This window comes from Acomys minous (genome assembly GCF_964271855.1).
Source record: "Acomys minous genome assembly, chromosome: 5".
Classification (NCBI taxonomy): Eukaryota; Metazoa; Chordata; class Mammalia; order Rodentia; family Muridae; genus Acomys; species Acomys minous.
In genome coordinates, this window is record NC_140494.1 from 84,896,634 (window position 1) to 84,923,176 (window position 26,543).

At 46.7% G+C, this 26,543-nt stretch overlaps 1 protein-coding gene across 4 annotated transcripts; it reads right to left on the reverse strand.

Annotated features, from left to right (window-relative positions):
- Positions 1–1,365: 1,365 nt before the first annotated feature.
- LOC311598083 (uncharacterized protein) lies at positions 1,366–25,774 on the reverse strand. Of its 4 annotated transcripts, none has more exons than XM_084782931.1 (7): positions 25,612–25,774; positions 22,176–22,264; positions 15,725–15,828; positions 13,214–13,340; positions 9,073–9,165; positions 5,686–5,792; positions 1,366–4,322 (listed from the first exon to the last, which is right to left on the reverse strand). In XM_084782931.1, the coding sequence occupies exons 3-7, from the start codon at positions 15,725–15,727 to the stop codon at positions 3,267–3,269; spliced, it is 1,386 nt and encodes a 461-aa protein (XP_084639057.1). In that variant the 5' UTR covers positions 15,728–15,828; positions 22,176–22,264; positions 25,612–25,774; the 3' UTR covers positions 1,366–3,266. The 4 variants fall into 4 exon arrangements, with proteins under 4 accessions (XP_084639057.1, XP_084639056.1, XP_084639058.1 ...); XM_084782930.1 differs by having other exon boundaries at positions 1,366–4,318; positions 5,682–5,792; positions 13,199–13,340; XM_084782932.1 differs by having other exon boundaries at positions 13,199–13,381; positions 25,612–25,773.
- Positions 25,775–26,543: the final 769 nt, after the last annotated feature.

Below are 26,543 nucleotides of genomic sequence, written 5' to 3' on the forward strand. Positions count from 1 at the left end.
TATTTAATAATCTTTGGGAAAGAGGAAGGTTGGTTGGGATAGAGGCAGTTGGGTAAAAGTCTACAAAATTGTTGCCAGACCTAGGAGGACCTGGGTTTGGGGAGGGGGTTGTGGTTCTGTTACTTAACTTGGGGTCACAGACTGTACCCCAAGAATTCCGTGACCCACTTCAGTCCCCCTTCAGTAACCTGAAATGAGATTAAAATGTATATAGAAGGCCAGGGCTGTGAACACCTATGCAGTCTTGGTCAAAGTATGAGCTGCCCCTCCCCAAAAAAGTGTGAGCTGCCCACCACCAACCCATTACGCGTATTGTGTCTCGGGCAAGGTGGGCTGACAAGTCGCCGGGACTGCGTGAAGTCTGAGGCAAAGTTCCCTGTTACAATTCTACCACTGAATTGTATCCACAGCCATGGTACCTGTGTTGGCTAGGGAGTATAATTCATAGTTCATGATTTTTTGTGTTATAAATCTTGTGTTTGGGCCAGGCGCGGTGGTGCACACCTTTAATCCCAGCACTCAGGGAGGCAAAGGCACAAGGATCTCTGTGAGTTCAAGGCCAGTCTTCTCGACAAAGTGAATCCAGGACAGCCAAGGCTACACAAGAGAAACCCTGTCTCAACAACAACAAAAAAATACTGTGTTTGCACAACTTCTTAGTGTTTTCTTTCTCTCAGTATGAGATTCCTGAGCTGGGTGCTGTGGTGCATGCCTGCAATCCCAGCACTTAGGGACAGACAGACACACACACACACACACACACACACACACACATACACACACACACACTTCCTCAACTATTCTGTATCTAACTTGTTGAGACGGGGTCTCTCACTGAACTTGGTGTTCACTGCTTCAGCTAAATTTGCTGGGTAGCAAGTACTGGGGATTCGATTCTCAGTCTCCCTGTCACTGGCATTGCAGACATGTACTACTGCACTAGGCTTAGCTGGGCTGTACCAGCTTAACAGTCTCTCCGTTCTCTACAGTATTAGTTGTAAATAAGCAGAAGTGTACTATGCTCCCGTCTGCCCCCTTTACTCTGCCATCCTTTCAATGTTTCCTACTAATGTTTTTCTTTAGTGTGGCACATGCCACATTAATGTGTCATATTGGCAGGTGTTGGAGGTTGGTCTGATGTATTTTGATGCATAGATCCACCATCACAGAGATCCACCTGCCTCTGCCTCCGAGTGCTGGGATTAAAGGCGTGCGCCATCATGCCTGGCTAGCAGGAAAAAAAAATGTATAGTGTGAGAAGTAATTGTGCACCAACAGATGTTTATCAGCATCGCTGGTCTTTGTCTACTACCAAACTAGTTATGAGAACAATAAATGGCCCCCAAAAATTTAATGTACACTGGCTGGAAAAATCATTGTGTTTATTTCATAGTATACAGTTGAATGCTTAACTTCCAGTGCCATATCAAACCAGTCCACCTGGAACTTGACATGCAAGATACATCAACTGAAAATTTCTCCCCCAACGTATGATGTACAAAAATGGTAAAATTTTATTGAAAAAAGTCACATGTTAAAGAAATATATGGTTGCATGGAAGACCGTTCCTCTAATCCAAGCTCTCGGGCATGAAGCAGCATGGCCATAAATATGACAACGGCCTACAGTACAAAGCATTCAGTCAGCCTGGCTGGTATATCTAGACCTCGGCTCACTAAAACATGTGAGGTCAACGACAGTGCTCAGAAAGGTATCCTCAACTTGTTGCAACTTCTTCACACTTGCTTATACCTTTTTCTTCTTTTTTTGGTTTTTTGAAACAGGGTTTCTCTGTGTAGCCTTGACTATCCTGAACTTGCTTTGTAGACCAGGCTGGCCTCGAACTCACAACAATCTGCCTGCCTCCGCCTCCCGAGTGCTGGGATTAAAGGCGTGCACCACCACCGCCCAGCTTTGCTTATACCTTCTAAAAATTGGTTCTCGAGCATGAGTGCTGAAGACCCAGGTGCCATGGAAGAACTCTCAAAGAGAAGAGGCGGAAACGCAGCCGCTTCAAGGCAGTCTCGTGCTCGCGGTCACTGATGACGTCACGCTTGCTAGCTTGTGAGTGAAGCCTCTAAAGCCTGTAGCCTGATGGGGTTTCTAGTATGCGTGTGTATAAATGGCTGAATACTGAAATTATCACACTGAAGATGAATGAACTGTGGCACCTATACTCCTGCATCACACTCCTGTACTTTATTAGCTCTTTATTGGGTTTTTGATGTCAGGTGAGTTTCAAGTACTATTTAAAAAGTTCTGACACTCTTTACTTTCTTACCGGTTTAACAACAATGTGGGTTTAACTGCCATCGAAGGTTTTCTTTTGTGACAGGATTTCATTGTAATCCCTAGCTGGCCCAGAACATGCTCTGTTGAACAGGTTAGCCTCAAACACACACTGATCCACGTGACACTGCCACTTGAGTGCTAGGATTAAAGGCATGCACCACTGTGCCTTGCTTTCCGCCGTCCTTTGACCTGCTGTCTTGCTACGCTGTTAAACATCAAGTCCAAACGAGTCTCTGACAAGATCACCCATATGTAAACAACTACACTTTTATGTGGTTTTTGTTGTAGCCTGAGGCCTGACTCAGGTATCAAAGTTTTCTGTGCTTTATATATTGATAAAGTCTATTTGTATGAGCTTCCCTGCCTATTCAATGCACTTTATGGTTTAAAAAAAAAAGTGCTCAGCCAGGTGTGGTGGTGCAGCCTGGTTTACAAAGGGAGTTCAGGACAGCCAAAGCCACACAGAGAAATCCTGTCTCGAAAAGCCAAAAAAAAAAAAAAAAAAAAAAAAAAAAAAAAAAAAGCTCTAGGGCTGGAGAGACGGCTCACGGGTTAAGAGCACTGCCTGCTCCTCCAGAGGTTACGAGTTCAACTCCTACCATCTCACAACCGTCTATAATGTGATCTGGTGCCCTCCTCTAGTGTGCAGGTGCACATGCAGACAGAGCACTGTATACATAATAATAAATAAATCTTTTTTTAAAAGTGCTCTAGTATTCTTTATATTCAAAGGGCCATTCACCTTTATGTACATGATGCCGCACGAGATTTGATCATATGAAGTATTCTTACATTCCCTAAATTTATCGGTCTACACACAGGGATGAGCTAAAGCAGAGAGCATTCTTACATTCATGGTTTCTTGCATGTCTATGAATTATTAAGTCTAACTTTATGGTAAAATTTTTTAATGTGTTCTATGATGCCACTTAAGGACTGACTTGTTGTGTTGAACTTGACTGTAGTCTATATACTCAGGGCTTGTTGCCTGCATGTGTTTTCAGATGTCGAGAGAGATCTGACTTGGTATAGAAAGCTTTCTTGCATTCTAAACACACATAAGGTTTCTCACCTGTGTGTGTTCTCTGATGTCGAGTGAGTTCATACTTGCACTGAAAGGCTTTCCCACAGTCTTTGCACTCGTAAGGCTTCTCCCCTGTGTGTTGTCTTTGATGCACCGTGAGTTGTGAGTTGCAGTAGAACGCTTTCCTGCAGTCCTTACATTCGTACGGCTTCTCACCTGTGTGAGTCCTCTGATGCACAGTGAGGTCTGACTTGCGGTAGAACGCCTTCCTGCAGTCCTGACATTCATACGGTCTCTCGCCAGTGTGAGTTCTCTGATGTCGAGTGAGGTCTGACCTGCACTGGAACGCCTTCCTGCAGTCTTTACATTGGTAAGGCTTCTCGCCTGTGTGAGTCCTGTGATGGACCGCGAGTTGTGACTTGCAGTAGAAAGCTTTATTGCATACCTGACACTCGTAAGGCTTCTCGCCTGTGTGAGTCCTGTGATGCACGGTGAGCTGTGAGTTGCAGTAGAAAGCTTTGTTGCACACTTTACACTCATAGGGCTTCTCGCCTGTGTGAGTTCTCTGATGCACAGTGAGGTCTGAGTTGCGGTAGAACGCCTTCCTGCAGTCCTTGCATTCGTAGGGCTTCTGGCCTGTGTGGATTCTCAGGTGTACGTTGAGCTGGGACTTGCTGTAGAAAGCTTTCGTGCACTCCGTACACTCGTAGGGCTTCTCACCTGTGTGAGTCCTCTGATGCACGGTGAGGTGGGACTTGCAGTAGAAGGTTTTCCCACATTCTATACACGCGTGGGGCTTCTCCCCTCGCTCGAGCCTCTGATAGTGACTGAAGGCGGACTTAGAACAGAACGCTTCTCCACAACCCTTACACTCACATGGGTTCTCACACGTGTGAAACGTCTGATTTGTGCTGTACTGTGACTTCAGGTAAAACGCTTCCAAACATACTTCACATGCATAGGATTTTGTCCCCTGGTGGATTTCCTCATGAATCTTTAGTTCTGCCTTAAGACAGAAGAATTTGTTACATTTCTCATATTCACAGGGAGTGTCCCGTAGAGTTTACAATCAGAGGTTTTGCTTGTCATAATTTCCTAGTGAGATTTCTCACAATTACTACACTGAAACATTTCTCTCCACTGTCTATTTTATGTCATTTACTGAATTTAGTCAATGAGTTATCTCACCTACATTCCATTAGAAACTTTGCTTCCTCAACTGTGCCATGGCTTGGATTAATGATGCTTCATCCAAGGATTTTCTATATTTACTGAGCTCATTAGAGCTCCTCTACAAATGAAAACTGCTGTGCCAATAGCCTTGCTTTTGTAGGTTTTCCCTGATTCAAAATATTCAGAATGACATGATGGATGGTTGCTATGGATACTCAGAATGATGACTGACAGTTATGGATACTTGGAGACTCAGGGTAAGTGAAGGGTTTCAATTACTTTTAAATTATCAAATTCTTCTGTAGCCTACATCTCACCAGGGTCACTGATGAGAAAGTCATCCCATAGACTAAGTTCTTTTTTTTTATTAATTTATTCTTGTTACATCTCAGTGGTAATCCCATCCCTTGTATCCTCCCATTTTCCCTCCCTCCCATTTTCCCCTTACTCCCCTCCTCTATGACTATGCCTGAGGGGGATTACCTACCCCTGTATATGCTCATAGGGTATCAAGTCTCTTCTTGGTAGTAGACTAAGTTCTTAAGCAAACATCCCTAAAATAGTTTCCACTGCTTATATTCAAATTTGAAATATGATTTTGAGGGACTTGGAGTTACACAGATCCCTGGCAGAGGGACAGACGGAGAGAGAGGCTGGAACTAGATAATACAGACAGTGAATGTCCAAGGTGGCAGCTTCTTCCTCACTCTCTTGACCTGACACAAAAGCCTGGCAGCTTAAAAGAAAGGCCTGGTGGGCTTCTTCTCCTGCCTCCTCGCTGATGGATTGCCAACAAGGTCAAGGAAGGATCAGGACACGTGTGCACCAAAGCTTTTGGTCTATCACCCGTTCTGTCTGTTCATCCTGACTAACCCTAAATTAAGAGAGGAGGATCCCTCTAGCACCCTGGTAATCCCCAACCTCCCAATGAGAAGCTCAGTTCCAGGTTCCTGGGCCCCCCCCCCCTTAGCTCTGCAGAGGTATTTCTCTCTGTGCCTTGTGCTGGGGGGTTCCGCGTCCCTAATAAGAGCCTTGCTTCACTGGCTGATTTGTCTGCTCCGTCTGGTATCTCCTTTGATGCTAACTGCTGCACTCATGATGGTCCTGCCTTTCCATTCTTCAACCGGCAGAGAAAATGAACCCAATCAAGACCCCTACATATGGCTGTAGTTGGTGCTCACATCAATTTTACCTACTTCAACCAGTTCTTCATTTGATGTACTCCTGTTGATTTCAATTTGCCAGAAATGTCTGTCTTCATTTTCCTGGATGGTCTGAGCCAGGCTGCTCACTTTGTCAACACCTGAAAATATGTAACATTTCAATTTCCATGAATTGAGTACAAGCTTTATGCAGTTTAAACACAAAAGCAAAATGGTGCCCTCTTAGAACCACATTTGAACTTCTAAGAGGTCATCTTATAAAACTGTACACTCTGGTCTGTATGAGTTAGACTCACACAGTCACCAACAGCTACTGCAGTGATCAGCCCTCGTTCTCTGTTGCAATGCTGCTGTTGAAACACAGGTGACAAAGCACTCACCGGTCCTCAGTGGTAGGTCTCTGTGCAGCGCGCTTCCCTTCCACCCTTCTACCTGTCCCGTTTCTCCATTATCTGAAGGTATGAGGTCCTGCCTCTTTCACATATGAGACAGGGACATTTCCTTCTACTAGCTGCTTGCAGGACTTAGGTGTTGTCAAATACTCTCTCTCCTGAGTAGCACACAGACTCAGGAGAGGACGGCAGCACAGCTGGGTTTCGGGGAGGCTCTGATAAAGAGCAGCAGGACCTTTTAGGGTTTTGTGGGAATGAGAAATGTTGCCTGTGGCTTGCCTGTACAAATAAGAGGTTAGTTACTCTGTTTTAAATATCTTCTGTAACTGTGTTTTATTATTCACGGAGTGATACCACTTGCGGTGGTTTGAATAGGTATGGCCCCCCCACACTCATGTGTTAGAATGCTTATTAGGACATGTGGCCTTGTCAGAGTGGGTGTGGCCTTGTCGGGGTAGGTGTGGCCTTGTCAGAGTAGGTGTGGCCTTGTTAGAGTAGGTGTGGCCTTGTTGGAGTGGGTGTGGCTTTGTTGGAGTAGGTGTGGCCTTGTCGGGGTAGGTGTGGCCTTGTCAGAGTAGGTGTGGCCTTGTTAGAGTAGGTGTGGCCTTGTCAGAGTGGGTGTGGCCTTGTTAGAGTGGGTGTGGCCTTGCTGGAGTAGGTGTGGCCTTGTCGGGGTAGGTGTGGCCTTGTTGGAGGAGGGGGCAGGCTTTGAGGTCTCTTATGCTCCAGCTACACCTAGAGTGGCTGACAGTCATTTCTGCTGCCTGTGGATCAAGATGTAGAGCCCTCAGCTCCTGCTCCAGCACCATGCTTGCCTGCAGGCTGCCATGATGACAATGGACTGGTAAGAGATAAATATGATAGTAGGCTTATCTTCCAAAGTATCTACCTGGGTGTGTTGGGACATGTCTTTAATGCCAGCATTCTGGAGATAGGACAGGTGGACCTCTGTGAGTTCAAGGCCAGCTAGAGCTATTCAGGCAGACTCTGACTCAAAAACCAAACAAAAGCAAAACCAAACAAAGTAAGTACATTTTTTTGTTTTGTTTTGTTTTTTTCAAGACAAGGTCTCTCTGTGTTAGCCTTGGCTGTCCTGGACTCACTTTGTAGACCAGGCTGGCCTCAAACTCACAGCGATCCGCCTGCCTCTGCCTCCTGAGTGCTGGGATTATAGGCGTGCGCCACCACGCCCGGCTGTAAGTACATTTTATGCTTATAGCTTTTCATACTCTGCCCATATTCCATCCTCTTCATCTTCTTTTTTAATTTTATTTAAAGATTTACTTATATGACTGAGTGCTCTGTCTGCATGTACACCTGCATGACAGAAGAGGGCATCAGATCCCATTGTAGAGGAGTAGGCCACCATGTAGTTGCTGGGAATTGAACTAGGGACCTCTAGAAGAACTGCCAGTACTCTTAACCACTGAGCCATCTTTGCAGCATGGCCTTCTTAACTATACTGACCGTTGAGGAAGTCTTTTCAGCTCCTGTCAACTTGTGGTTGTATTTGGTTTTGTTTTGGTTTGTCTTGGTTTTGTTTTTCCAGACAGGGTTCCTCTGTGTAACTCTGGCTGTCCTGAAACTAGTATTGTTTTTGGTTTTGTTTTGTTTTGTTTTTGTTTTTTTGAGACGGGTTAGCGTTGGCTGTCCTGGACTCACTTTGTAGACCAGGCTGGCCTCGAACTCATAGAAATCCACTTACTTCTGCCTCCCAAGTGCTGGGATTAAAGGTGTGCGCCACCATGCTCAGCTGTTTTGGTTTTTGAATTGAGCTTTTCTCTCTGTTCAATTTCTCACCTAAGATGCCAAATTTTCCATACAAGAATTAAACTTACCTTGTACATGTGGGTGCACATAGTGTGTGTGTGTGTGTGTGTGTGTGTGTGTATGCGTGCATACACGAGGAGTGCAGAGGGTAAACCTCGGGTATCATTTACTTTGTTTGAGACAACGCCTCTCACTGGGATCCAGGGCACGCCAATTTATGAGACTGACTGGCCCTTGAGGCCTAACGATCAATCCTCTTGTGTCCACCTCCAAGGCACCGAGTTTACACGCATGGACCACCAACCACACCAGGCTTTTACTTTTGTACTGTGTACAGGAGCTCTGGCTGCATCCTCTCTAGGAGGCACTTTACTGACCGAGTTCTCTTTCTGGGCACTTTATCTCACGCTCCTGTTCATTTGAATACTCCTGGGTTTTATTGATGGCTCCGCCTCCTTCTCTTTTTCTCTGTGTACTATGTGCTCATCTTTGCAACGCTGACTTCACGTTCACACAGCACAGAGAGAACTTCCCATGTGCCTTTCACCCTTGGAAGGTCTGAGGTCCTCTTTTCTTGTTTTCTTAAAAATTCCACAGGTGACCCAACTTACAACCAAGCTAAACTCATGTTTGACTATTGATTTTTAACCATGTTCCCTATCTAGTCTAAAATTTAAATCCACATGTGTATTTTATGGCAAATTTGGAAAACAGTCATTGCAAAGTAATAAATAAATGAAAAATTCTTTAATATGAAGCTCACTTGCTTGTCTGGAGTAAAAGCCCATTTTTTCCCCTCTGCTGCTGAGTGACAGTCTCTGCGCTGCTTATCTCACCATGATGCATTATCCCCTGCTTCACTTCTGTTGCATTAAATGCAAGTATTTTAAGAGAAGATGCATTTGAGCGATCACTAATATCATGATAACTGCAAAGACAAGGGCTAGTCCAAAAGCCAGTGTTGAAATGATGCCAGCAAATGCCTAACTTAAAACCTAAGGTAATCAAAGGAAGGGGAGAGGCACGATTGGGGTGAAGTGGACAAATTATTCCCAAAGAGAAGACACTCTTCAACATCAAGCAAGCAGGAGTTTAACACGAAGAACTTTAGGGAAACGGGATAAACCAACTGTCTGGTCCATGGGATCAGCTGTCTTCAAGGCTGGGTTTAGATGGGGCTTGTGGGAAACGGCCCAGTGTGACCACTATCTGATGGCATCTGTGTCACTGTCCTGTCTTGCCTCGGAGCATCACTGACCTGAGAGGTTCCAGACTGAGGCACCCGCTGTGCTCCATGGCCCGAGTCCGTGCTCTAAGTTGAAGATCAGCTCAGGTTTGGTCATGCAGTGCCCTGAAAATGAGAAATAATGTAGATTGTGCCAAAGTGCTAGTCAAGTATACTGATGGAACAACAGCTGCCTCCTGGGGACCGTACGATGATTAATGGATTGAAACTGGCTTCTTCCTTCTTTTTTTCTTTTCTTTTCTTTTCTTTTTTCCGTGTGTGTGTGTGTGTGTGTGTGTGTGTGTGTGTGTGTGTGTGTACACTGCATACTAACCCTATGGCCTTGCACATGTTAGAAAAGTACTCTGTCAACCGAGCCGCAACCCTAGCTCGCTTATTTATTTATTTATTTATTTAAAGGCAGGGCTTCTCTGTGTAGTCCTGGCTGTCCTGGACTCACTTTATAGACCAGGCACCTTGAACTCACAGATCTCTGCCTGTCTCTGCCACCCGAGTGCTGGGATTACAGGTGTGCGCCACCACATCTGGCCAAACTTTTATTAACATAGTTTTTCACTCACATTCTCCCCTGATTGCAATGTTGTCCCCAAGTAGTATTTAACTAATGATTTTAAGGAATGTCAAAAGGGAGATTGGTCGGTGGCACAGTGGGTAAAAGTGCTTGTTCTGCAGGACTGAGGAGGACCTGACTCCAAATCCCCAGAATCGGTTTAGCGTGCTGGCACAGCTGCACATACAGCTCCCTAGAAACCTGTGCGAGAGCGTGGACACACATGTGTTGCTGGGAATGGCTAGCCATCAGCCAGGCCAGGTTCAGGGAGAGATGCGAGGGTCTCAGTGAACACGGCAGAGAGCACTACAGAAGGGCCCCAGATCCTTCTCCCGCTTCCACGGACACTCAAACACATACATGAGCTTCACAGGCATACACACACACACACACACACAGAGAGAGAAAGAGAGAGAGAGAGAGAGAGAGAGAGAGAGAGGTGAGGAAAAAGGGAAACTTCAAGTAAACAATGAAGAAGACAACTCAGTGAAACTGGATAGACAATTTGCCGGCTATGTAGGACAAACCGGACAAAGAGAAAGCAGTCATATAAAAGAACCGACTAGAAGATTTGTAAGGGAGGAGCTCAACTGATAGAGAGGGAGGAAAGCAAAATGCAGGAGGACTTCACAGCTGAAACAATCAAGCAGAGGCAAATACTGGAGCCAAGACTGGCGGCTTTAAAATAAAGATGACTAAAGAAGGGGGGCGGGGCGACAGGGTCTAGAGCAGAGCCTGCGGAACAGCTGGAATGCAAAGCGACAGGCCAGACCGTGGCTGTTCCTGTAATAAGTGTGCATTCATGACCCCATTTGGAGGTCAAATGACCCTTTTACAGGTGTCATCTAAGACCATAGGAAAACACAAATATTTACGTTATGATTCATAACAGGACAAGAATTATGGTTAGGAAGTAGCAACAGCAGTGATTTTGTGGTTGGGGGTCACCGCAGCATCGAACTGCACTAAAGGGTCACAGCACTAGAAGGTGAGACCCACCGCTTTACAGAGGTCACTCAGCAGTTAAGAGCACAGGCTGCTCTTCTAGAGGCTTTGGGTTCCATTTGCAGCACCCACATGGTGGCTCACAACCACCTGCAACTCGAGGTGCAAGGTGTCTAACGCCCTCTCCCGGCCGCCAGCAGCACCAGGCATACAAAGGGTGCAGAGAAAGCAAAACACCCACATACATAAAGTTTTTAAAAATCAAAAAGCATATGTGGAAATACAGTCCTTTTAAGAAAACAAACACGGGCCGGGCGTGGTGGCGCACACCTTTAATCCCAGCACTTGGGAGGCAGAGGCAGGTGGATCGCTGTGAGTTCGAGGCCAGCCTGGTCTACAAAGTGAGTCCAGGACAGCCAAGGGCTACACAGAAAAACCCTGTCCCAAAAAAACAAAAACAAAAAAATCTAGGACAGCCAACACTACACAGAGAAACCCTGTCTCAAACCACCAAAAAGCCGGGCAGTGGTGGAGCACGCCTTTAATCCCAGCACTCGGGAGGCAGAGGCAGGCGGATCGCTGTGAGTTCGAGGCCAGCCTGGACTACAAAGTGAGTCCAGGGCAGTCAAGGCTACACAGAGAAACCCTGTCTCGAAAAACCAAAACCAAACCAAACCAAACCAAACCAAAACAGGAAAAAAAACCCCCACTATTTGTGTTCTAGAAGAAAAGAGAATTCTGTAAAAACATAGAGCCTGTGAAAGGACAAGGGGAGACAGACAGGCACAGCCAATGGGACCATGATAGACTCAGACCAACAAATCATTTTGTATCACATTACGTCCAAACTGGCAAAACTCTGAGACAAAAGGAATTCTAAAAACACAAAGAAGGAAGTCTAAAGTCTCTCATAAATGAACACTTATTAGGGGCCTGTCCCTTTACACACCAACCATTGCAATGATCTCAAATCCAGACATGGATACAAGATCCTAACAACAGGCCGGATTCCCCCAACAAACGCAGATGTAAGTGATCTCTACACAACAGGACAGGGAGCAGAAAGGACATAATTCTTTTAAAATATGATCATGTGGAACTCATACCACAGACACAGGACTTCCATATAGAAACGAACAAGCGTGAAACACTCTGTACACACAGTTAACAATAAAACAAAACAAAATCCATGCACACTTAGTATTATACTATGGATCAAACTGCCCCCCAAGGCCAGGTGCTGAGGTGCTGGTCACTGGTCTGCTATGCAGTTAGCAGATAAAATTAGTAGAGGAAATGCACTCACTGGTGCATCCTGAGCATGGATACTGAACCAGCCTGGTCTACACAGGGAGTACAGGACAGTCAACGCTACACAGAGAAACCCTATCTTGAAAACAAACAAACAAACAAAAATAGTATGACGGTTCCTAAAAACTAAACTTAGAACTACATTAGCACTGTCCACTGTTGGCTGTACATAGTCAAAGGAAATTACTTCAGTGTTTTTCCGGGAAGTCTGCATATAAGCATTTTTTTTTTTTGAGATAGGATTTCTCTGTGTAGCCTTGCTTGGCTGTCCTAGACTTGCTTTGTAGACCAGGCTGGCCTCGAACTCACAGCAATCCAGTTGCCTCTGCCTCCTGAGTTCTGGGATTAAAGGCGTGCACCACCACAGCCTGGCAAGCATTCTTTAATAAAGGAATATAGGTGTAGAAACATGGCAAATATAAATTTAAAGTAGCAGAATATTTTGTCATAGTGACAGGCATATAGGGCATTATTCTGGGCATGCTTGGTACCATCGTATAACACAGGGTAACCTTGGCGCAGTCTGGTGAGGAAATGAAGGGAACTGCAGCAGCTCTCTCGGTCTGTGCGTGGTCACAGGGCCGGCACTTTCCCTTACAAGACTATCAAGAATTTCTCAGCTGAGATTCCAGCCAAGGCAAACTTTTGCCCATGGAAGTTGGTAAAACTGCAAGGAAAAACTAAGGTGGGTTTGTTTGTCCTTCCAATAAGCTCATACATTTGCCAAGCATTGATGAAATCTTTCTTTGGGCAATAAAATTTCATCCATATTTGGAGCAAACACATTTTCCTCTGTATGCTTCTCCGGGAAAGTCACAATATACAGATGACGCGTGACAAGCACAAATGCAAAGTCCGCCATGTTCCCATCATACTTGCAAACTGCAGGTGGCCTCAAACAGTACAACACCACCTACTGCAGCGGGGAGATGCAGGGATGCAGGGGTGCACAGGGGAGCTGAGCAGTAACCGGGCGTATCAGGAAGGCAGTGAGTATATATAACATACGGTCTACAGACTATCGGAAACATGGCTGACACCGAGTACTTCAAAATAGCATCTGAGAGATTTTAGATGCTCCCAACACACAGACACAGACACACACACAGAGACACAGATACACACACACACACACACACACACACACACACACACACACACGTGAGTCCAGAGTGGATGCACTGTCAGTTACCATCTGATCACTACACACTACGTGCATTACAAAGCCACACTGTTCTTCATACGTCTGTATCATTGCCATGCTAATTAAAATGCACAATATCAAATCATCATTAGAAGTAAGCGACAGTTGGTACCCTCAGGCTTACTTACAGGACTCAGACTCACCCAGGAACAGCAGGCTGCTGTAGGTCTCCAGCATGACGTCCCTGTAGAGGGTCCTCTGAGCAGCGTCCAGGTCCTGCCACTCCTCCCAGGTGAAGCGCACAGCTACATCCTCAAATGACACCAACACCTAAAATGACAAATTTGCCTCCAATCCAAGTTGTCCTCAGCCTTAGGAACAGAAAATGAGAATTCACTATTTTATATCTATCAAATGTCTTATAAAAATGGAGCTTGTAGCTGGGCGTGGTAGCACATGTCTTTAATCCCAGCACTCAGGAGGCAGAGGTAGGTGGATCGTTGTGAGTTCGAGGTCAGCCTGGTCTACAAAGTGAGTCCAGGACAGCCATGGCTACACAGAGAATCCCTGTCTCCAAAAACCAAAAATAAAAAAACAAAACAAAAAAACAAAAACAAAAAAAGGCGTTTGCTTTGAATTCTGTATTATGATAGAAAAAAATCAGTGCAAAAGTCTTATTTATGTGTTAATCTTGTGACTCAGAAAATATGATTAGAAAGTTTTCCAAGGGGCTGGAGAGATAGCTCAGTGGTTAAGAACACTATCTGCTCTTCCAGAGGTCCTGAGTTCAATTCCCAGAAACCACATGGTGGCTCACAACCATCTAGAATGTGATCTGATGCTCTCTTCTGACATGCAGGTGTACATCTAGATAGAGCACTCATATACATAAAATAAACATTAAAAAAAAAGAAAGTTTTCCAAGGAACTTCAACAGAAACAAAAATCCACATAGGAATACATGTATATGCATGGTTTGTATTGCTATGAGCAAAAGAGACATATATACTTGTAACCATATAAAAATGGCATCTAATGTGTAAAGAATGGACAAAAAATGAAAAGGCAGGTGTTGGGGCTGGGGCACAGCACTGTGGCCCCGTGCATGCAGAGAGGCCAGGGCCGTGAGTTTGATTCTGCGAGCCCGGTGCAGAAAAGGCACTAGTCCAAAACTGTGGCTCCACATGCAATCATGTAAGTCAATGTGGAGGAGGTGAGAAATCTGTCCATACTGAAAGTTTCCTGTATATGTGATAACTGAGAGTTACTTCTGCATGAAATGTGTGTGAATGCAAGGTGTGCTTGGCAGCGCTCACTCATGTGGCATCAGGTGACTTGTGCCTGCTGCGAAAGCACAGACATCCTCTTCCTACCATGGTTATGTCCCACCACAGGTTTTAAACTACGGTGTGTTTTGTTTGCTTGCTTGCTTGCTTTGTTTTGTTTGCTTTATTTTAGACAGGGTTTCTGTGTGTAGCCCTGGCTGTCCTGGACTTCCTTTGTAGAACAGGCTGGCCTTGAACTCACAGCGATCCGCCTGCCTCTGCCCCCCACCCCCGACTGCTGGGATTAAAGGCGTGCACCACGACGCCTGGCAAAACTGGACTTTTAAGGTGTTTGAATTTGTAAAGACTGCGGAAATTTAAAAAGTCAGAATGCTTCATATTGTCATATTAACATAACATATTGACATCAAAAAATGAAAGGCTATAGTTGAATGGTGATGTGTTTATGTGCCAGGTTAACAAGGGGTACATTGTTCTGGCTAGTTCTATATCAACTTGGCACAGCTAAAAGCCAGAGTCATATTTGAAGAGGGAACCTCAATTGAGAAAATGCCCCAAGATTTGTCTGTGAACAAGACTGTCAAGCATTCTCTTGGCTGATAATGGACAGAGGAGAGCCCAGATCGCTATAGGTGATGATGCCCCTGGCCTGGTGATCCTGGGTGCTATGAGAAGGTGGGCTGAGCAAGCCAGTAGGCAGCATTCCTCCGTGGCCTCTGCTTCAGTCCTGCCTCCAGGTTCCTTCCCTACGTCCCTGCCCTGACTTCCACTCACGATAGACTGTGATGAGGACATGTAAACTGGTGCTTTCGGTTATGGTGTTTCATCACAGCAGTAGAAACCCTAAGACAGGCGCACAGCACAAGCACATTAGGCTGGCATCCGGGCTGTGTGCGTGACCAAAGCGAGGTCTAAGGACTGGGCGTGGCACAGACAGGAGAGGGTCAGGGGGATTCCCCAGACTGCAATGGTGAACATATGTGCTCTGGGCTAGATCTGAAGCTAAATCCATGTTCCAAAGTCATGGTCAGTCACTTGCTGGTTTCTCTGTGAAGCCAGAGATTTGTTTTTCATGGACAAGAGAAGCATATAAACCATATTTTTTCTACTGTTTTAAAAGATTTTTATTCTTTGAAAATTTCATATGTATAGACAATGTATTTTATCTATCCACCCACAGCACACCCTTCCACTCCCACTGAACACTGCTCCATCCCTACTGAACCCTGCATGTGCGCGGTGGGGGGGGGGGGTGCCAATGGCTGGAACATAGGGTAACCACAGGCCCCACCTCTGAAGAAAACTGGCTTTCCAAATTTGAGTTTTCATTAAACCTTGATGTAAATTATAGCCTTTGTGTAAAGTAACCAAGAAAGCTACAGGAGCATCAGGCCTGTGCTCCTCGCTAGGAGCGAGCCACAGACTCACCATTTCTGGGTTCCAGGACGCCCAGTGTCCTTACTATGGTTCTCAAGCGAGCAGCATGTCACTGGGGACAGAAGTGGTGTTAGAGCCTCTTGGACAAGATGAACCTGATGACAGATCAGATAATGGTTTGTTCAGAACACAGGCTCTGGAGGAGATAGCGACTGCCCAGGCCCTGCTGCCGTCTGTACCTGACTCACCGCTGCACTGGACAGGGGCTCACTTCCCACCCCCTCAAACCCTGAGTAACAGCGGATGGCACAAACCCACGGGTGAACGAGGCCAGAAAGGCACGTGCTCGCCTCTGGGCATCTAAGGCTGAGCTTAGGACAGGCTGCAGCTGTCCCTGCGACCCGGTTAGAGGCTGGCTCGGCCTGATATCCTTTCTCATGCCTCCCAGGGCTGAAATCAGGCTCGTGAACACCACTGCACCGCCGTAACCAGGCTCACCTTGAAACAGAAGAAAAGTCTGCTGTCCTTCTGACATACTGGGTATGCAAGCATTTACTATCTCCATAACCTCTAGAAAAAGCCTGTGTTCCTTCGACTGCAATTCTTCCCTCCCATAGAATCAAGAGAGTGTCGTGATTTTAAAATCAGTTTATGTTCGCATTGTCCACCACCTCCTCTAGTTATGTTACTTAAAAAAGAGTTTTAGATTCAATAGTGTGTACTTCTATAACCAAAAAACATTATTGAGTCCTGCAGGCAAGCAATTCAGAACTGCACGCTGGGAACATTCTATGAAACACAGCCTTATTTCGGGTTTTTGGTTTGGTTTGGTTTAGTTTGGTTTGGTTTGGTTTTTTTGAGGCAGGGTTTCTCTGTGTAGTCTTGGCTGTCCTGGACTCACTTTGTAGACCAGGCTGGCCTCGAACTCACAGCAATCTGCCTCCTGAGTGCTGGGATTAAAGGCGTGCACCACCACCGCCTGGCAGCCTTATTTCATCAGGAAACTTAACTCCTCAAAGAGCTTGTTGTTGTTTTCCTCTTCCTCCCGCCCACAAACACAGTGATTACGGTGTTGGCACCAACGTGACAGTCACCACAGAACAGTTGGAAAGAGCTGCCGGGGCCCGGGGAGCGCAAGCTCTTTCTTCATCTCTCCGCACGTTTTCAGGCATGTTTATTTACTGCATGTTACTAAAAACTGCTTGCTTCCTTTCACCAAAACGTCCATGGCTTTCCTAGAGATATTTTTATGCTGTACTCATATGATTTACATTCATTCAGTGTTGACTCTGCGCTCTTCTTTAAGGATTAAATTTCTCCAGTACAATTACAGACTTTCAGATTGTAATTTTCTCAAGGTAAGCAAGATATAGAGTGAATTTTACTGTGTTCATATAAGAGCAAGCATTATTCCTCTTACAGCGTTTAAATTTTTATTACACATATACTTATTTTTTCATAAAACCAATTCGTTGTTCACTCACAATACCCAGAACAGAACTCATAATTTTGTTATTGCTCTCTACCCAGAGTCCAGCACTACATGTTATGAAAGGAGCTGAACATGTAAGGCTGACCACAGACCTAAGTGAGTTGTTAAGATTATAAACGAACTGACGACGATGCTATTGGACTCGGGCTTCTGTCCACTGGCTTCACTGTTATTCGGTGCTGGGAGAAATTGCTGTGCTGGGTTCTTTTTTTGGTGTTTTTTGTTTGAGACACATTCTCTTTTTTTTTTTTTTTTTTTTGGTTTTTCGAGACAGGGTTTCTCTGTGTAGCCTTGGCCATCCTGGACTCACTTTGTAGACCAGGCTGGCCTCAAACTCACAGCGATCCGCCTGCCTCTGCCTCCCAAGTGCTGGGATTAAAGGCGTGCGCCACCACGCCCGGCTCTTGAGACACATTCTTACTCTGGAGCCCAGAGACCCTCCTGCCTTTGCCTTCCAAGGGCAGGGAATTACACGTATGTGTCACCATGCTCCACCTGCACTGAACTTTTAGTTCTAACTGGAGACACAAAAATTATCTATATTCTTTATTCACACGGCCTTATCTGCACAAATACATCCTAATGTTTTCTGAGGTGTAACTACTTAATGAAAGATTTTTCAGAATAACTATGTTTATACTATTTCTCTCTCCCGTGTGTGCTTACCATTTTCTGAGATCTATCCCATAGAACACTATCCCACCTCAATCTGGTGGTGTGCTTCCTTACATTTTTCATGCTTGGGGCATAAAATGCTACCTAATAAAGACTTCTAGTCTTGGAACAATAGATGCCCCTTGGTATGTCGGTACGATTATACTGACTTGCAGGTGTATCTCTCAGGAAACACATTGACTAGTGAACCACACGTCTTGGATCCTGCTGTGAAGCCTAAGATGATCAGGATGTCGGAGAGCAGCCTCAGTTATGAAGGTGCCAGGAGCGTCTCACTAGGCACACTATGGAGGAGTCCACAGCCCTGCATCTCAGCAGGCACACTATGGAGGAGTCCACAGCCCTGCATCTCAGCAGGCACACTATGGAGGAGTCCACAGCCCTGCATCTCAGCAGGCACACTAAACTAAAATAAATAAACTACTCCTTGACAGTGTCTGTCTGCTCTTCCCAAGGTCCTGAGCCATCTCTCCAGCCCAGTTTAAACTCTTCTTAAAATAAAGCCTCATGCCTATGTCCTTCCACTCCTTGTAAACATCCTCTAAGCTCTATGTCACCATAATCCTTGTGTCTTTGATTCACTTTACTTTCACTGAATGTAGGACGGCTTTAAGAGCTGTCTGTGTGGGTACTATTGGTATTACCACCATAACACAAAGAATTATTAGTGATCAAAAGCAAGTGTTGAAAGAACTTGCTAGCAAATGCCTAGTTTAAAAAAAAGAAGGAAGAGTGAGAATTCAGGTATAGTGACTAAAAACAAAAACATCTAACTCAGTGGTTCTCCACCTTCCTCATGCAACACTTTAATACAGTTTCTCATGCTGTGGTATACTTTGTTGCTACTTCATAACTGTAATTTTGCTACTGTTATGAATCATAATGAAATACCTGTGTTTTCCAATGGTCTCTGACAATCCCTATGAAAGAATCATGTGACCCCGAAGTAGTCATGACCCGCAGGTTGAGGACCACTGGATCTAAGTAGTCTATAGCATTGGAATGTCAATAAATCTAAGAAAATATATTTCAATAGCAGAACCGGGGGTGTCAGTCAACATGCAGAACCCTGTTCAGAAACTGCATACAATGCATGTCTGAGTCATAGGACTAGCTGTCCTTAGGGAAGAGTCTGGGTGTGAACAAGCCCAACACAACCAGCATACAATGAGCTCTCTTCTTGTTGGCACCCCCTGACCTGCATGTCTTGACTGACCTGGAAAGCATCAAATGGAGTCTTCTGCTACGGTCCATTGTCTGAATCTAAGCTCCCCCTTACAGACGAACTCTGGTTTGGTCATGCAGTGTCTGTCCTGCAACTAGGAAATACCACATCAGACTTGGCTAATGTGCTAAACGAGGCCACTGATGAATGATGACAGGTCCTATTCAAGGACTGCCCATGACACCTGATGAGCAGCTGTCACGTCACTCACCAACTGCAGCGTTACCCTCGAGTGGCCGTAAACTGCATGATAAATAACCAAAAACAGAGATTTGGAGAATATTTAACATACTAGAAGATTAAAAAAAAAAAAACCAAATTGGAGAGAAAACGCCATTAGGATACATGGAACACAGATAGATAATATTAAAGAACCAGTCAAAAACTTTACATGGAAAGAGGTTACTTTTTTAAAAAGGGGGAGGGGCGGGAGGAAACAAGGCAGACATGGTGGCGGAGGCCGTTAATCCCATACCCAGGAGAGAAAGAGGAATGTGTCCCTGGGGATGGCCTTTGAGGTTTCAAAAGCTCAAGCCAGGCTCAGCGTCACTGTCTCCTCCTGCTGCCTGCAGATCCAGATGTAGAACTCTTGGCTCCTTCTCCCGCTCCGTGCCTGCCTGTGGGCTGCCATGATGATAATGAACTAAAACTCTGAACTGCAAGGCAGGCCCAGTTAAATGCTTCCCTTTATAGGTGCTGCTGTGGTCATGAAGTCTCTTCACAGCAATGGAAAACTGGCAGGCGACAGTGGTGCACAGCTATAGCCTCAGCACCATCCTTGTCTCTAAGACAAGCTGGAAGGCAGCCTGGGCTACATGAGACACTGTCTCTAAAAAATTATTAACTAGGGGGCTGGAGAGATGGCTCAGAGGTTAAGAGCACTGGCTGCTCCTCCAAACGTCCGGAGTTCAATTCCCAGCAACCACATGGTGGCTCACAACCATCTACAATGAGATCTGGTTCCCTCTTCTGGTGAGCAGGTGTACATACAGGCAGAATACTGTATAAATAATAAATAAAAATTTAAAAAAAATTATTAACTAGGGGGCTGGAGAGATGGCTCAGAGGTTAGGAGCACTGGCTGCTCTTCCAAAGGTCCTGAGTTCAAGTCCTAACAACCACATGGTAGCTCACAACCATCTATAATGAGATCTGGTGTCCTCTTCCGGGCTGTAGGTGTACATGCAGGCAGAGTACTGTATACATAATAAATAAATAAATCTTTAAAAAAAATTATTAACTAAGCCGAGACAAGGTTTTGAGACAGGGTTTCACTGTGTAGTCTTGACTGTCCTGGACTCACTTTGTAGACCAGGCTGGTCTTGAACTCACAGAGATGTACCTGCCTCTCTCTTCCCAAGTGCTGGGATTACAGGCATGTACCACTGTGCCCAGCATTCAAAATAGGTTCATAAAAAGTATTTTATAAACTTCAATACCTCATCTTAAAAAAAATATTCTCAATAAATAGACAATGAGATTATACCTGCACACAATTTGGCTAAGTACAATGAAGCCACAGCCTGCATCTTTATGAATGGCAAAATCCTAAAGTTTATTGTCAGGTCTATAACAAGACAAAGATGTAGACACTGCTGAGAAGGCTCAGCTATGGCTGCAGGGCAATACACAAAGGATCTCCAAATCACCAAGAAGACTGTGGCAGTGTTTTCATCTGTAGGCCAAATGTCTTCATAAAGAGAAAAAGGGGCTGGGAGGTCATGGCGCTTGCCCCGAAGCCTGATGACCTAAGCGCAATGGCTGGGACCCACGGTGGAGTTTTCCTCTGAGCTCTGCGCACTGTGACACATGTATGTCCACACATGCACACGGTCAAAACAAATGAGTGAAAGAAAAGTCTAAAAAGAGAGGGGGAAAAAGGTGGGGAACAGAATACAAAGTTGAAATGCCAAAGTTTGTAGCTCATGGAGGCAAAATTCCTGGGCTGACAATGCAGCTCCGCCGGACTTGCCTCCCAGGCACAGCCAACATGGATGCTAAGCCTCTGAAACTATAAGCCCAATTAAGTCCTTTCTTCTTCTTCTTCTTCTTCTTCTTCTTCTTCTTCTTCTTCTTCTTCTTCTTCTTCTTCTTCTTCTTCTTCTCTTCCTCCCCCTCCTCTTCCTTCTTCTTCTTCTCCTTCTTCTTCTTCTTCTTCTTTTTAATATTTTATTTAATTTTAATTTATGTGCATTGGCATGAGGGTGTCAGATCTTGGAGTTACAGACAGTCATGAGCTACCATGTGGGTGCTGGGAATTGAACCGTGGTGAAGAACAGGCAATGCTCTTAACCACTGATCCATCTCTCCAGCCCCTAGGTGAAGTTTCTTTCTTTCTTTTCTTTTTTTTTTTTTTTTGGTGTTTTGGAGACAGGGTTGTTTTTTTGTTTTGTTTTTGTTTTTTTTTCTGTGTAGCCTTGACTATCCTGGACTCGCTTTTGTAAACCAGGCTGTCCTCGAACTCACAGCGACCTGCCTGCCTCTGTCTCCTGAGTGCTGGGATTAAAGGCGTGTGCCACCAGGACTGTGGGCCCCCACCTCAGGGAAGAGACGAGAACCCTCCGCTCCACCTCTGCTCCACCTCCCTCCAGTGCTTGAGCACCTGTTCCATGTCCCCAAGCTCCATGGCCTGTTCCTCTCTGTCAGAAGGAGGACTCAAAACATACAAGGCCAAGGAACCTTGGGCCTAACTGTGAGCGGCTGGCTTATCTGACTCTTGCTGTGTCTGTCTCCTTCTGTCTCTCACCATGTCTGCACCTCTGTCTCCAAGTCTCTATAGCTACACACATCCAGGAGTCCATGAGCATTCCACAGGGTACCTTTTTTGTACACGCATCCACGTGTCAGTCACTGAACTGGGGTTTTCTCTTCACTGCCAGAAAGGCCATGGAGCCAGCCCTGATGAAGGAGGCCTGGAATCTCAGCTATTTTGGAGTCCAAGGAAGGATAAGCCCAAAGTCAAGACCGGCTTAGTCTACAGAGCAAGACCATATCTCGAAACAAACCAAGAATCCCACTGGGATGTGGTTCAAGACGCACAGACAAAGGGGACCTGCTTCAATTGGGCAGATTCCCCTCCCCTGGATCTGGCAGCCAGATCACAAACTCACCGTTTCCAGCTACCAGGGACTAAAGTTCCTCCTTTGGGCCTTATAGAAGTAGTGTGTCACAGGATTTCCCACGAAATTCAAGCTTACATCTGCAAAAGAATCAAGGTCATTGAGGTTCAGGCTCTGAGACTGGTTCATGAAAATGCTAACTTTTGTCCTAGAAACCTACAAGAAGAACATTATGACGGGTGGATCTGGGCCCAGGGGTCCTGCTCAAACTATGGCACCAGCCAAGGACACATGCAGTAAACTTCGAACCCCAACCCAGATCTAGCCAATGGACAGGACATTCTTCACAGTTGAGTGGAGAGTGGGGACTGACTTTCACATGAACTCTGGTGCCCCATATTTGACCATGTCCCCTTGATGGGGAGACTTGGTGGCACTCAGAGGTAGGATAGCAGGCTACCAAGAAGAGACTTGATACCCTATGAGCATATACAGGGGGAGGAGGTCCCCCTTAGGAACAGTCATAGAGGAGGGGAGTAGGGGGGAAATGGGAGGGAGGGAGGAATGGGAGGATACAAGGGATAGGATAAGAATTGAGATGTAATATGAGTAAATTAATAAAATATATTTTTTAAAAAGAAAATGCTAACTTTTCTTTGTTTGTTTGAGACAGGGTTTCTCTGTATAGCCTTGGCTGTCCTGGACTTGCTTTGTAGATCAGGCTGGCCTAGAACTCACAACGATCCCCATGCCTCTGTCTCCTGAGTGTTGGGATTAAAGGCGTGCGCCACCACTGCCCAGCTAACTTTTTTCCAGACAGTTTCTCATGTAGCTTTGGCTACCCTAGGCTCGATTGGTAGACCAGGCTGGTCTTGAACTCACAGCAATCTGGCTGTCTCTCCCTCCCTGAGTGCTGGGATTAAAGGCGTGCGCCACCATGCCCGGCTATAACGGAGATGCTGCTATATAGAAGTAACACTGTGTTGACAACTTCAAGCAAACATCCTACTTTGACTCTCAGCTGACAAAAGACTTCCATCAGACTCCAGATGTAGAGGCTGTCAGAGGGAGGGGCTCTCCAGAGGGAGGGGTTCTCCATAGGGAGGGGTTCTCCAGAGAGAGGGGTTCTCCAGAGGGAGGGGTTCTCCAGAGAGAGGGGCTCTCCAGAGGGATGGGGCTCTCCAGAAGGAGGGGTTCTCCAGAAGGAGAAGTCTCCAGAAGGAGGGCTTCCTTCCTCTTCCCATGTCCCCTTAATATTTCTCCTTTCTATCTGGTCTCAGTCTTTCCACATGCCATGCCTTCTCTCTTCAAATCTCCTCAAACCTCTGTCCTCCCTCAGAACTGGTCTCCATGATCAGATCTTCCAGTTGCCTCATCCTCAAACCTCTTTCCCTCTACTCTTTCTCAGATTGAGGCGTCCTCTCCCTCAGGGCCCGGCCTCTTCTCCCAGGCTCTCCTTTCTTCCATCTCACCCTCCCTCCCTCCATCTCACCCTCCCTCCTACCCTCCCTCCCTCCCTCCCTCCCTCCCTCCCTCCCTCCCTCTATCACACCCTCCCTCCCTCCACCACACCCTCCCACCCTCCCTCCCTCCATCACACCCTCTCTCAAGCCTATATTCCTTCTACAGACCCTTTAGCTCCCATGCATCCTCAGAGACTGGAGGACATCAGCAAACACTGCCTCTCCTATCCCTTTGCATCTTTGCATCTAGTAGACACCAACTTCTAATTCCTATGATGGCCAATCCACTGATACTCTGGCTGCCCAGGGACGGGCAATGAGGAAGTCATTCCCACTAAGTCCCATTCCCTAGCCTCAACTTACCTTTCAGTACAGTGGCCAGAGCCCCTATCCCATCACTACTTGGATTAAGGGTCCCAGAGAGGAAGGCTGTTGACTCTAAGCTGCAGGGCTCTCTCCAGAGCAAGTCCCTATTTTGGTCTTGCTGTGGTCCCATTACACTGGGAGTTAGGGGATGGCAATACCTCACATGAGGAGAGGATAGTGACAACTCTAGGGCCGCAGACAGGTGACTGAGGCAGGAACTCGGGGTCCTCTGCAGCTGGCAAGCACACGCTCTGCCACCAAACTGGTTCCTTGTCAGTGTTTCTTTTCTTTCTTTCTTTCTTTCTTTTCCGAAACAGGGTCTCTCTGTGTAGCCTTGGCTGTCCTGGACTCACTTTGTAGACCAGGCTGGCCTCGAACTCACAGAGATCCACCAGCCTCTGCCTCCCGAGTGCTGGAACTAAAAGTGTGCGCCATCACATCTGGCCCTGTCAGTGTTTCTTAACTGTCCTTTACTGGGTTGCCCAAGATGGCCTTGAACTCAGTGCATAGCCCACGCTGGTCTCAACCTCAAGATCCTTACTCCTGCCTCAACCTCCCAAGTAGCTGGGATTACAGTCCTCCACCACCACGTCTGACTGGAAGGCGAACTCTGTGCCAGGCCTAAAAGCCCTCTCCTCTTTCTCCTTAACAGGGCACCGAAGGGACACATGGGAGAAGAGGGAAGAGGTGAGCCCACTGCATACAGCTGCTTCTGGAAGCACACATCCCAGACTAACCATCTTCTTGGGTAGGGGTCCAGCCAACAATAGTCCTTTTCCATCCTAGGCCTCCCACCCACTTTCAGCATTTCAGACAAATGTCAACAAGGGACAGAGACAGAGCTGGAGGGGCAAAAGGGGGACAGGGAAGTGGAGTGGTGTCTCATGCTCAGGAGGCACTGACACTCCTGTTACATGGGGGCTGGGTTCATGACAGAGCACTTCCTTAGTAATCACTCCCTAGGTTCCATCACAGAGAGGGGGCGGGTAGCACCCAGGGAGTAAGTGGGTATTCAGGTCCCGACCCGTTCCCTAGAGAATTGGACTCAAGGAACTAAATGCCTTGCGGGAAAGAGGTGATGAGAAATCAATAGACACACGTCTAAAATCAGCCCTGTTAATGAGCTAGTCCTACAGAGCGATCCCAAATTTCATAAATAAGACACAAAGCAAGAGGCATACAGGACAGAAGGTGGTCGGGTGGGGCCCTGCAGGGGCGCGGTTCCAGAAAAATCCTGGGGCAACGAGTGACTGGGGTCAGAGAGCCTGGGGCTGGGGGCGGGGCTGGCACCGTCCAGCTGACAAAAGTCCTTTCAGAACATCTGGTTGCAGGGAAGTGTCACAAGCCCCAAACCCCGCGGGGACCCCCGTCCAATGACCGAGACCTGCGCGCCTGGGGCTCCTGCAACAGCCCTAGTCCCCAGCGCGGTTCCCCGCCAGGCCAGAGCTGCAGAGAGCGCTGCGGTCGGACTCGAGTTCCCGCGCGGGGGGGGGACCAGGGACAGGACGCCCGGGGAGTCCGCCCAGGCCCCTCACCTCCGCCCTACAGCCGGGGGACGGAGGGCTCGGGCTCACCCCACCCCACAGCCGGGGACGGAGGGCTTGGGCTTGGGAACTCTGCAGCCGCCGGCACCGGCTCCGCGGGGACGCCGCGCTCACCATGGCGGAGTCCGGACACCCCGCGTCCTCGCTGCGCGGTGCAGAACCGTGCCGGGTACGGACAGAGTCCCCTGAACCTGGGAGGCCAGCTCCAGATCCCAAGATGGTGGTCTTGTGTCACGTCAGAGACAAAGGCCCTGGTAAGACCGCGAAAGCCCGCCCTCTACCCGCCTGATTGCTTGTTCCTCACGTCGGAGCCTTCGATTGGACAGGGCTTCAGTTCTCAGGCCCTGAGTGACAGAAAGAGGCACCAATGCATGAATAGGTACAGTAAGAACGCTAACTTTATTCCCACCGATTAAGAATGACAACTTCTTGATTCACAGGTATCTTAAGGAGATAGGGCTTCTTGTGCGAGAACCTACGGCCAACCGAACATATGCACTTAGCGTTCTACAAATATGATAGGGCGGTAGGGCCTGGATGGAGTTCGTCTCCTCTTCCAGTTAAAGATCAGAGACAGGAGGCATCTCCCGCACCCTACGTAGAAGCTGGGAAAAATCTCAGGCACAGCTGGCAATGGCAACAGGTATCAAATTTTACTAAAATCAAAGAAGCACAGCCGGGTCGGGGCGGCGCATGCCTATAACCCCAGGAGGCTGTCTGTGAATTCGAGACCAGCCTGGTTCATAGAGGCACACAAAGAGAAAAGCGCAAGCGCATAGCAGAGAAAGTCAAGTCCGTTTTTCCTCGGGAGGCCTGGGATTTTGAAGTATTTTGGTGGCCAACTACGGATCCCCTTTCCTAAGGGGACACAAATCATCAGACTTGAAAATTCTTATTTATTTATTTATTTATTTATTTATTTATTTATTATATATGCTGTGCTCTGCCTGCATGTACACCTGCATGCCAGAAGAGGGCATCAGATCACATTATAAATGGTTGTGACCCACCATGTGGTTGCTGGGAATTGAACTCTGGACCTCTGG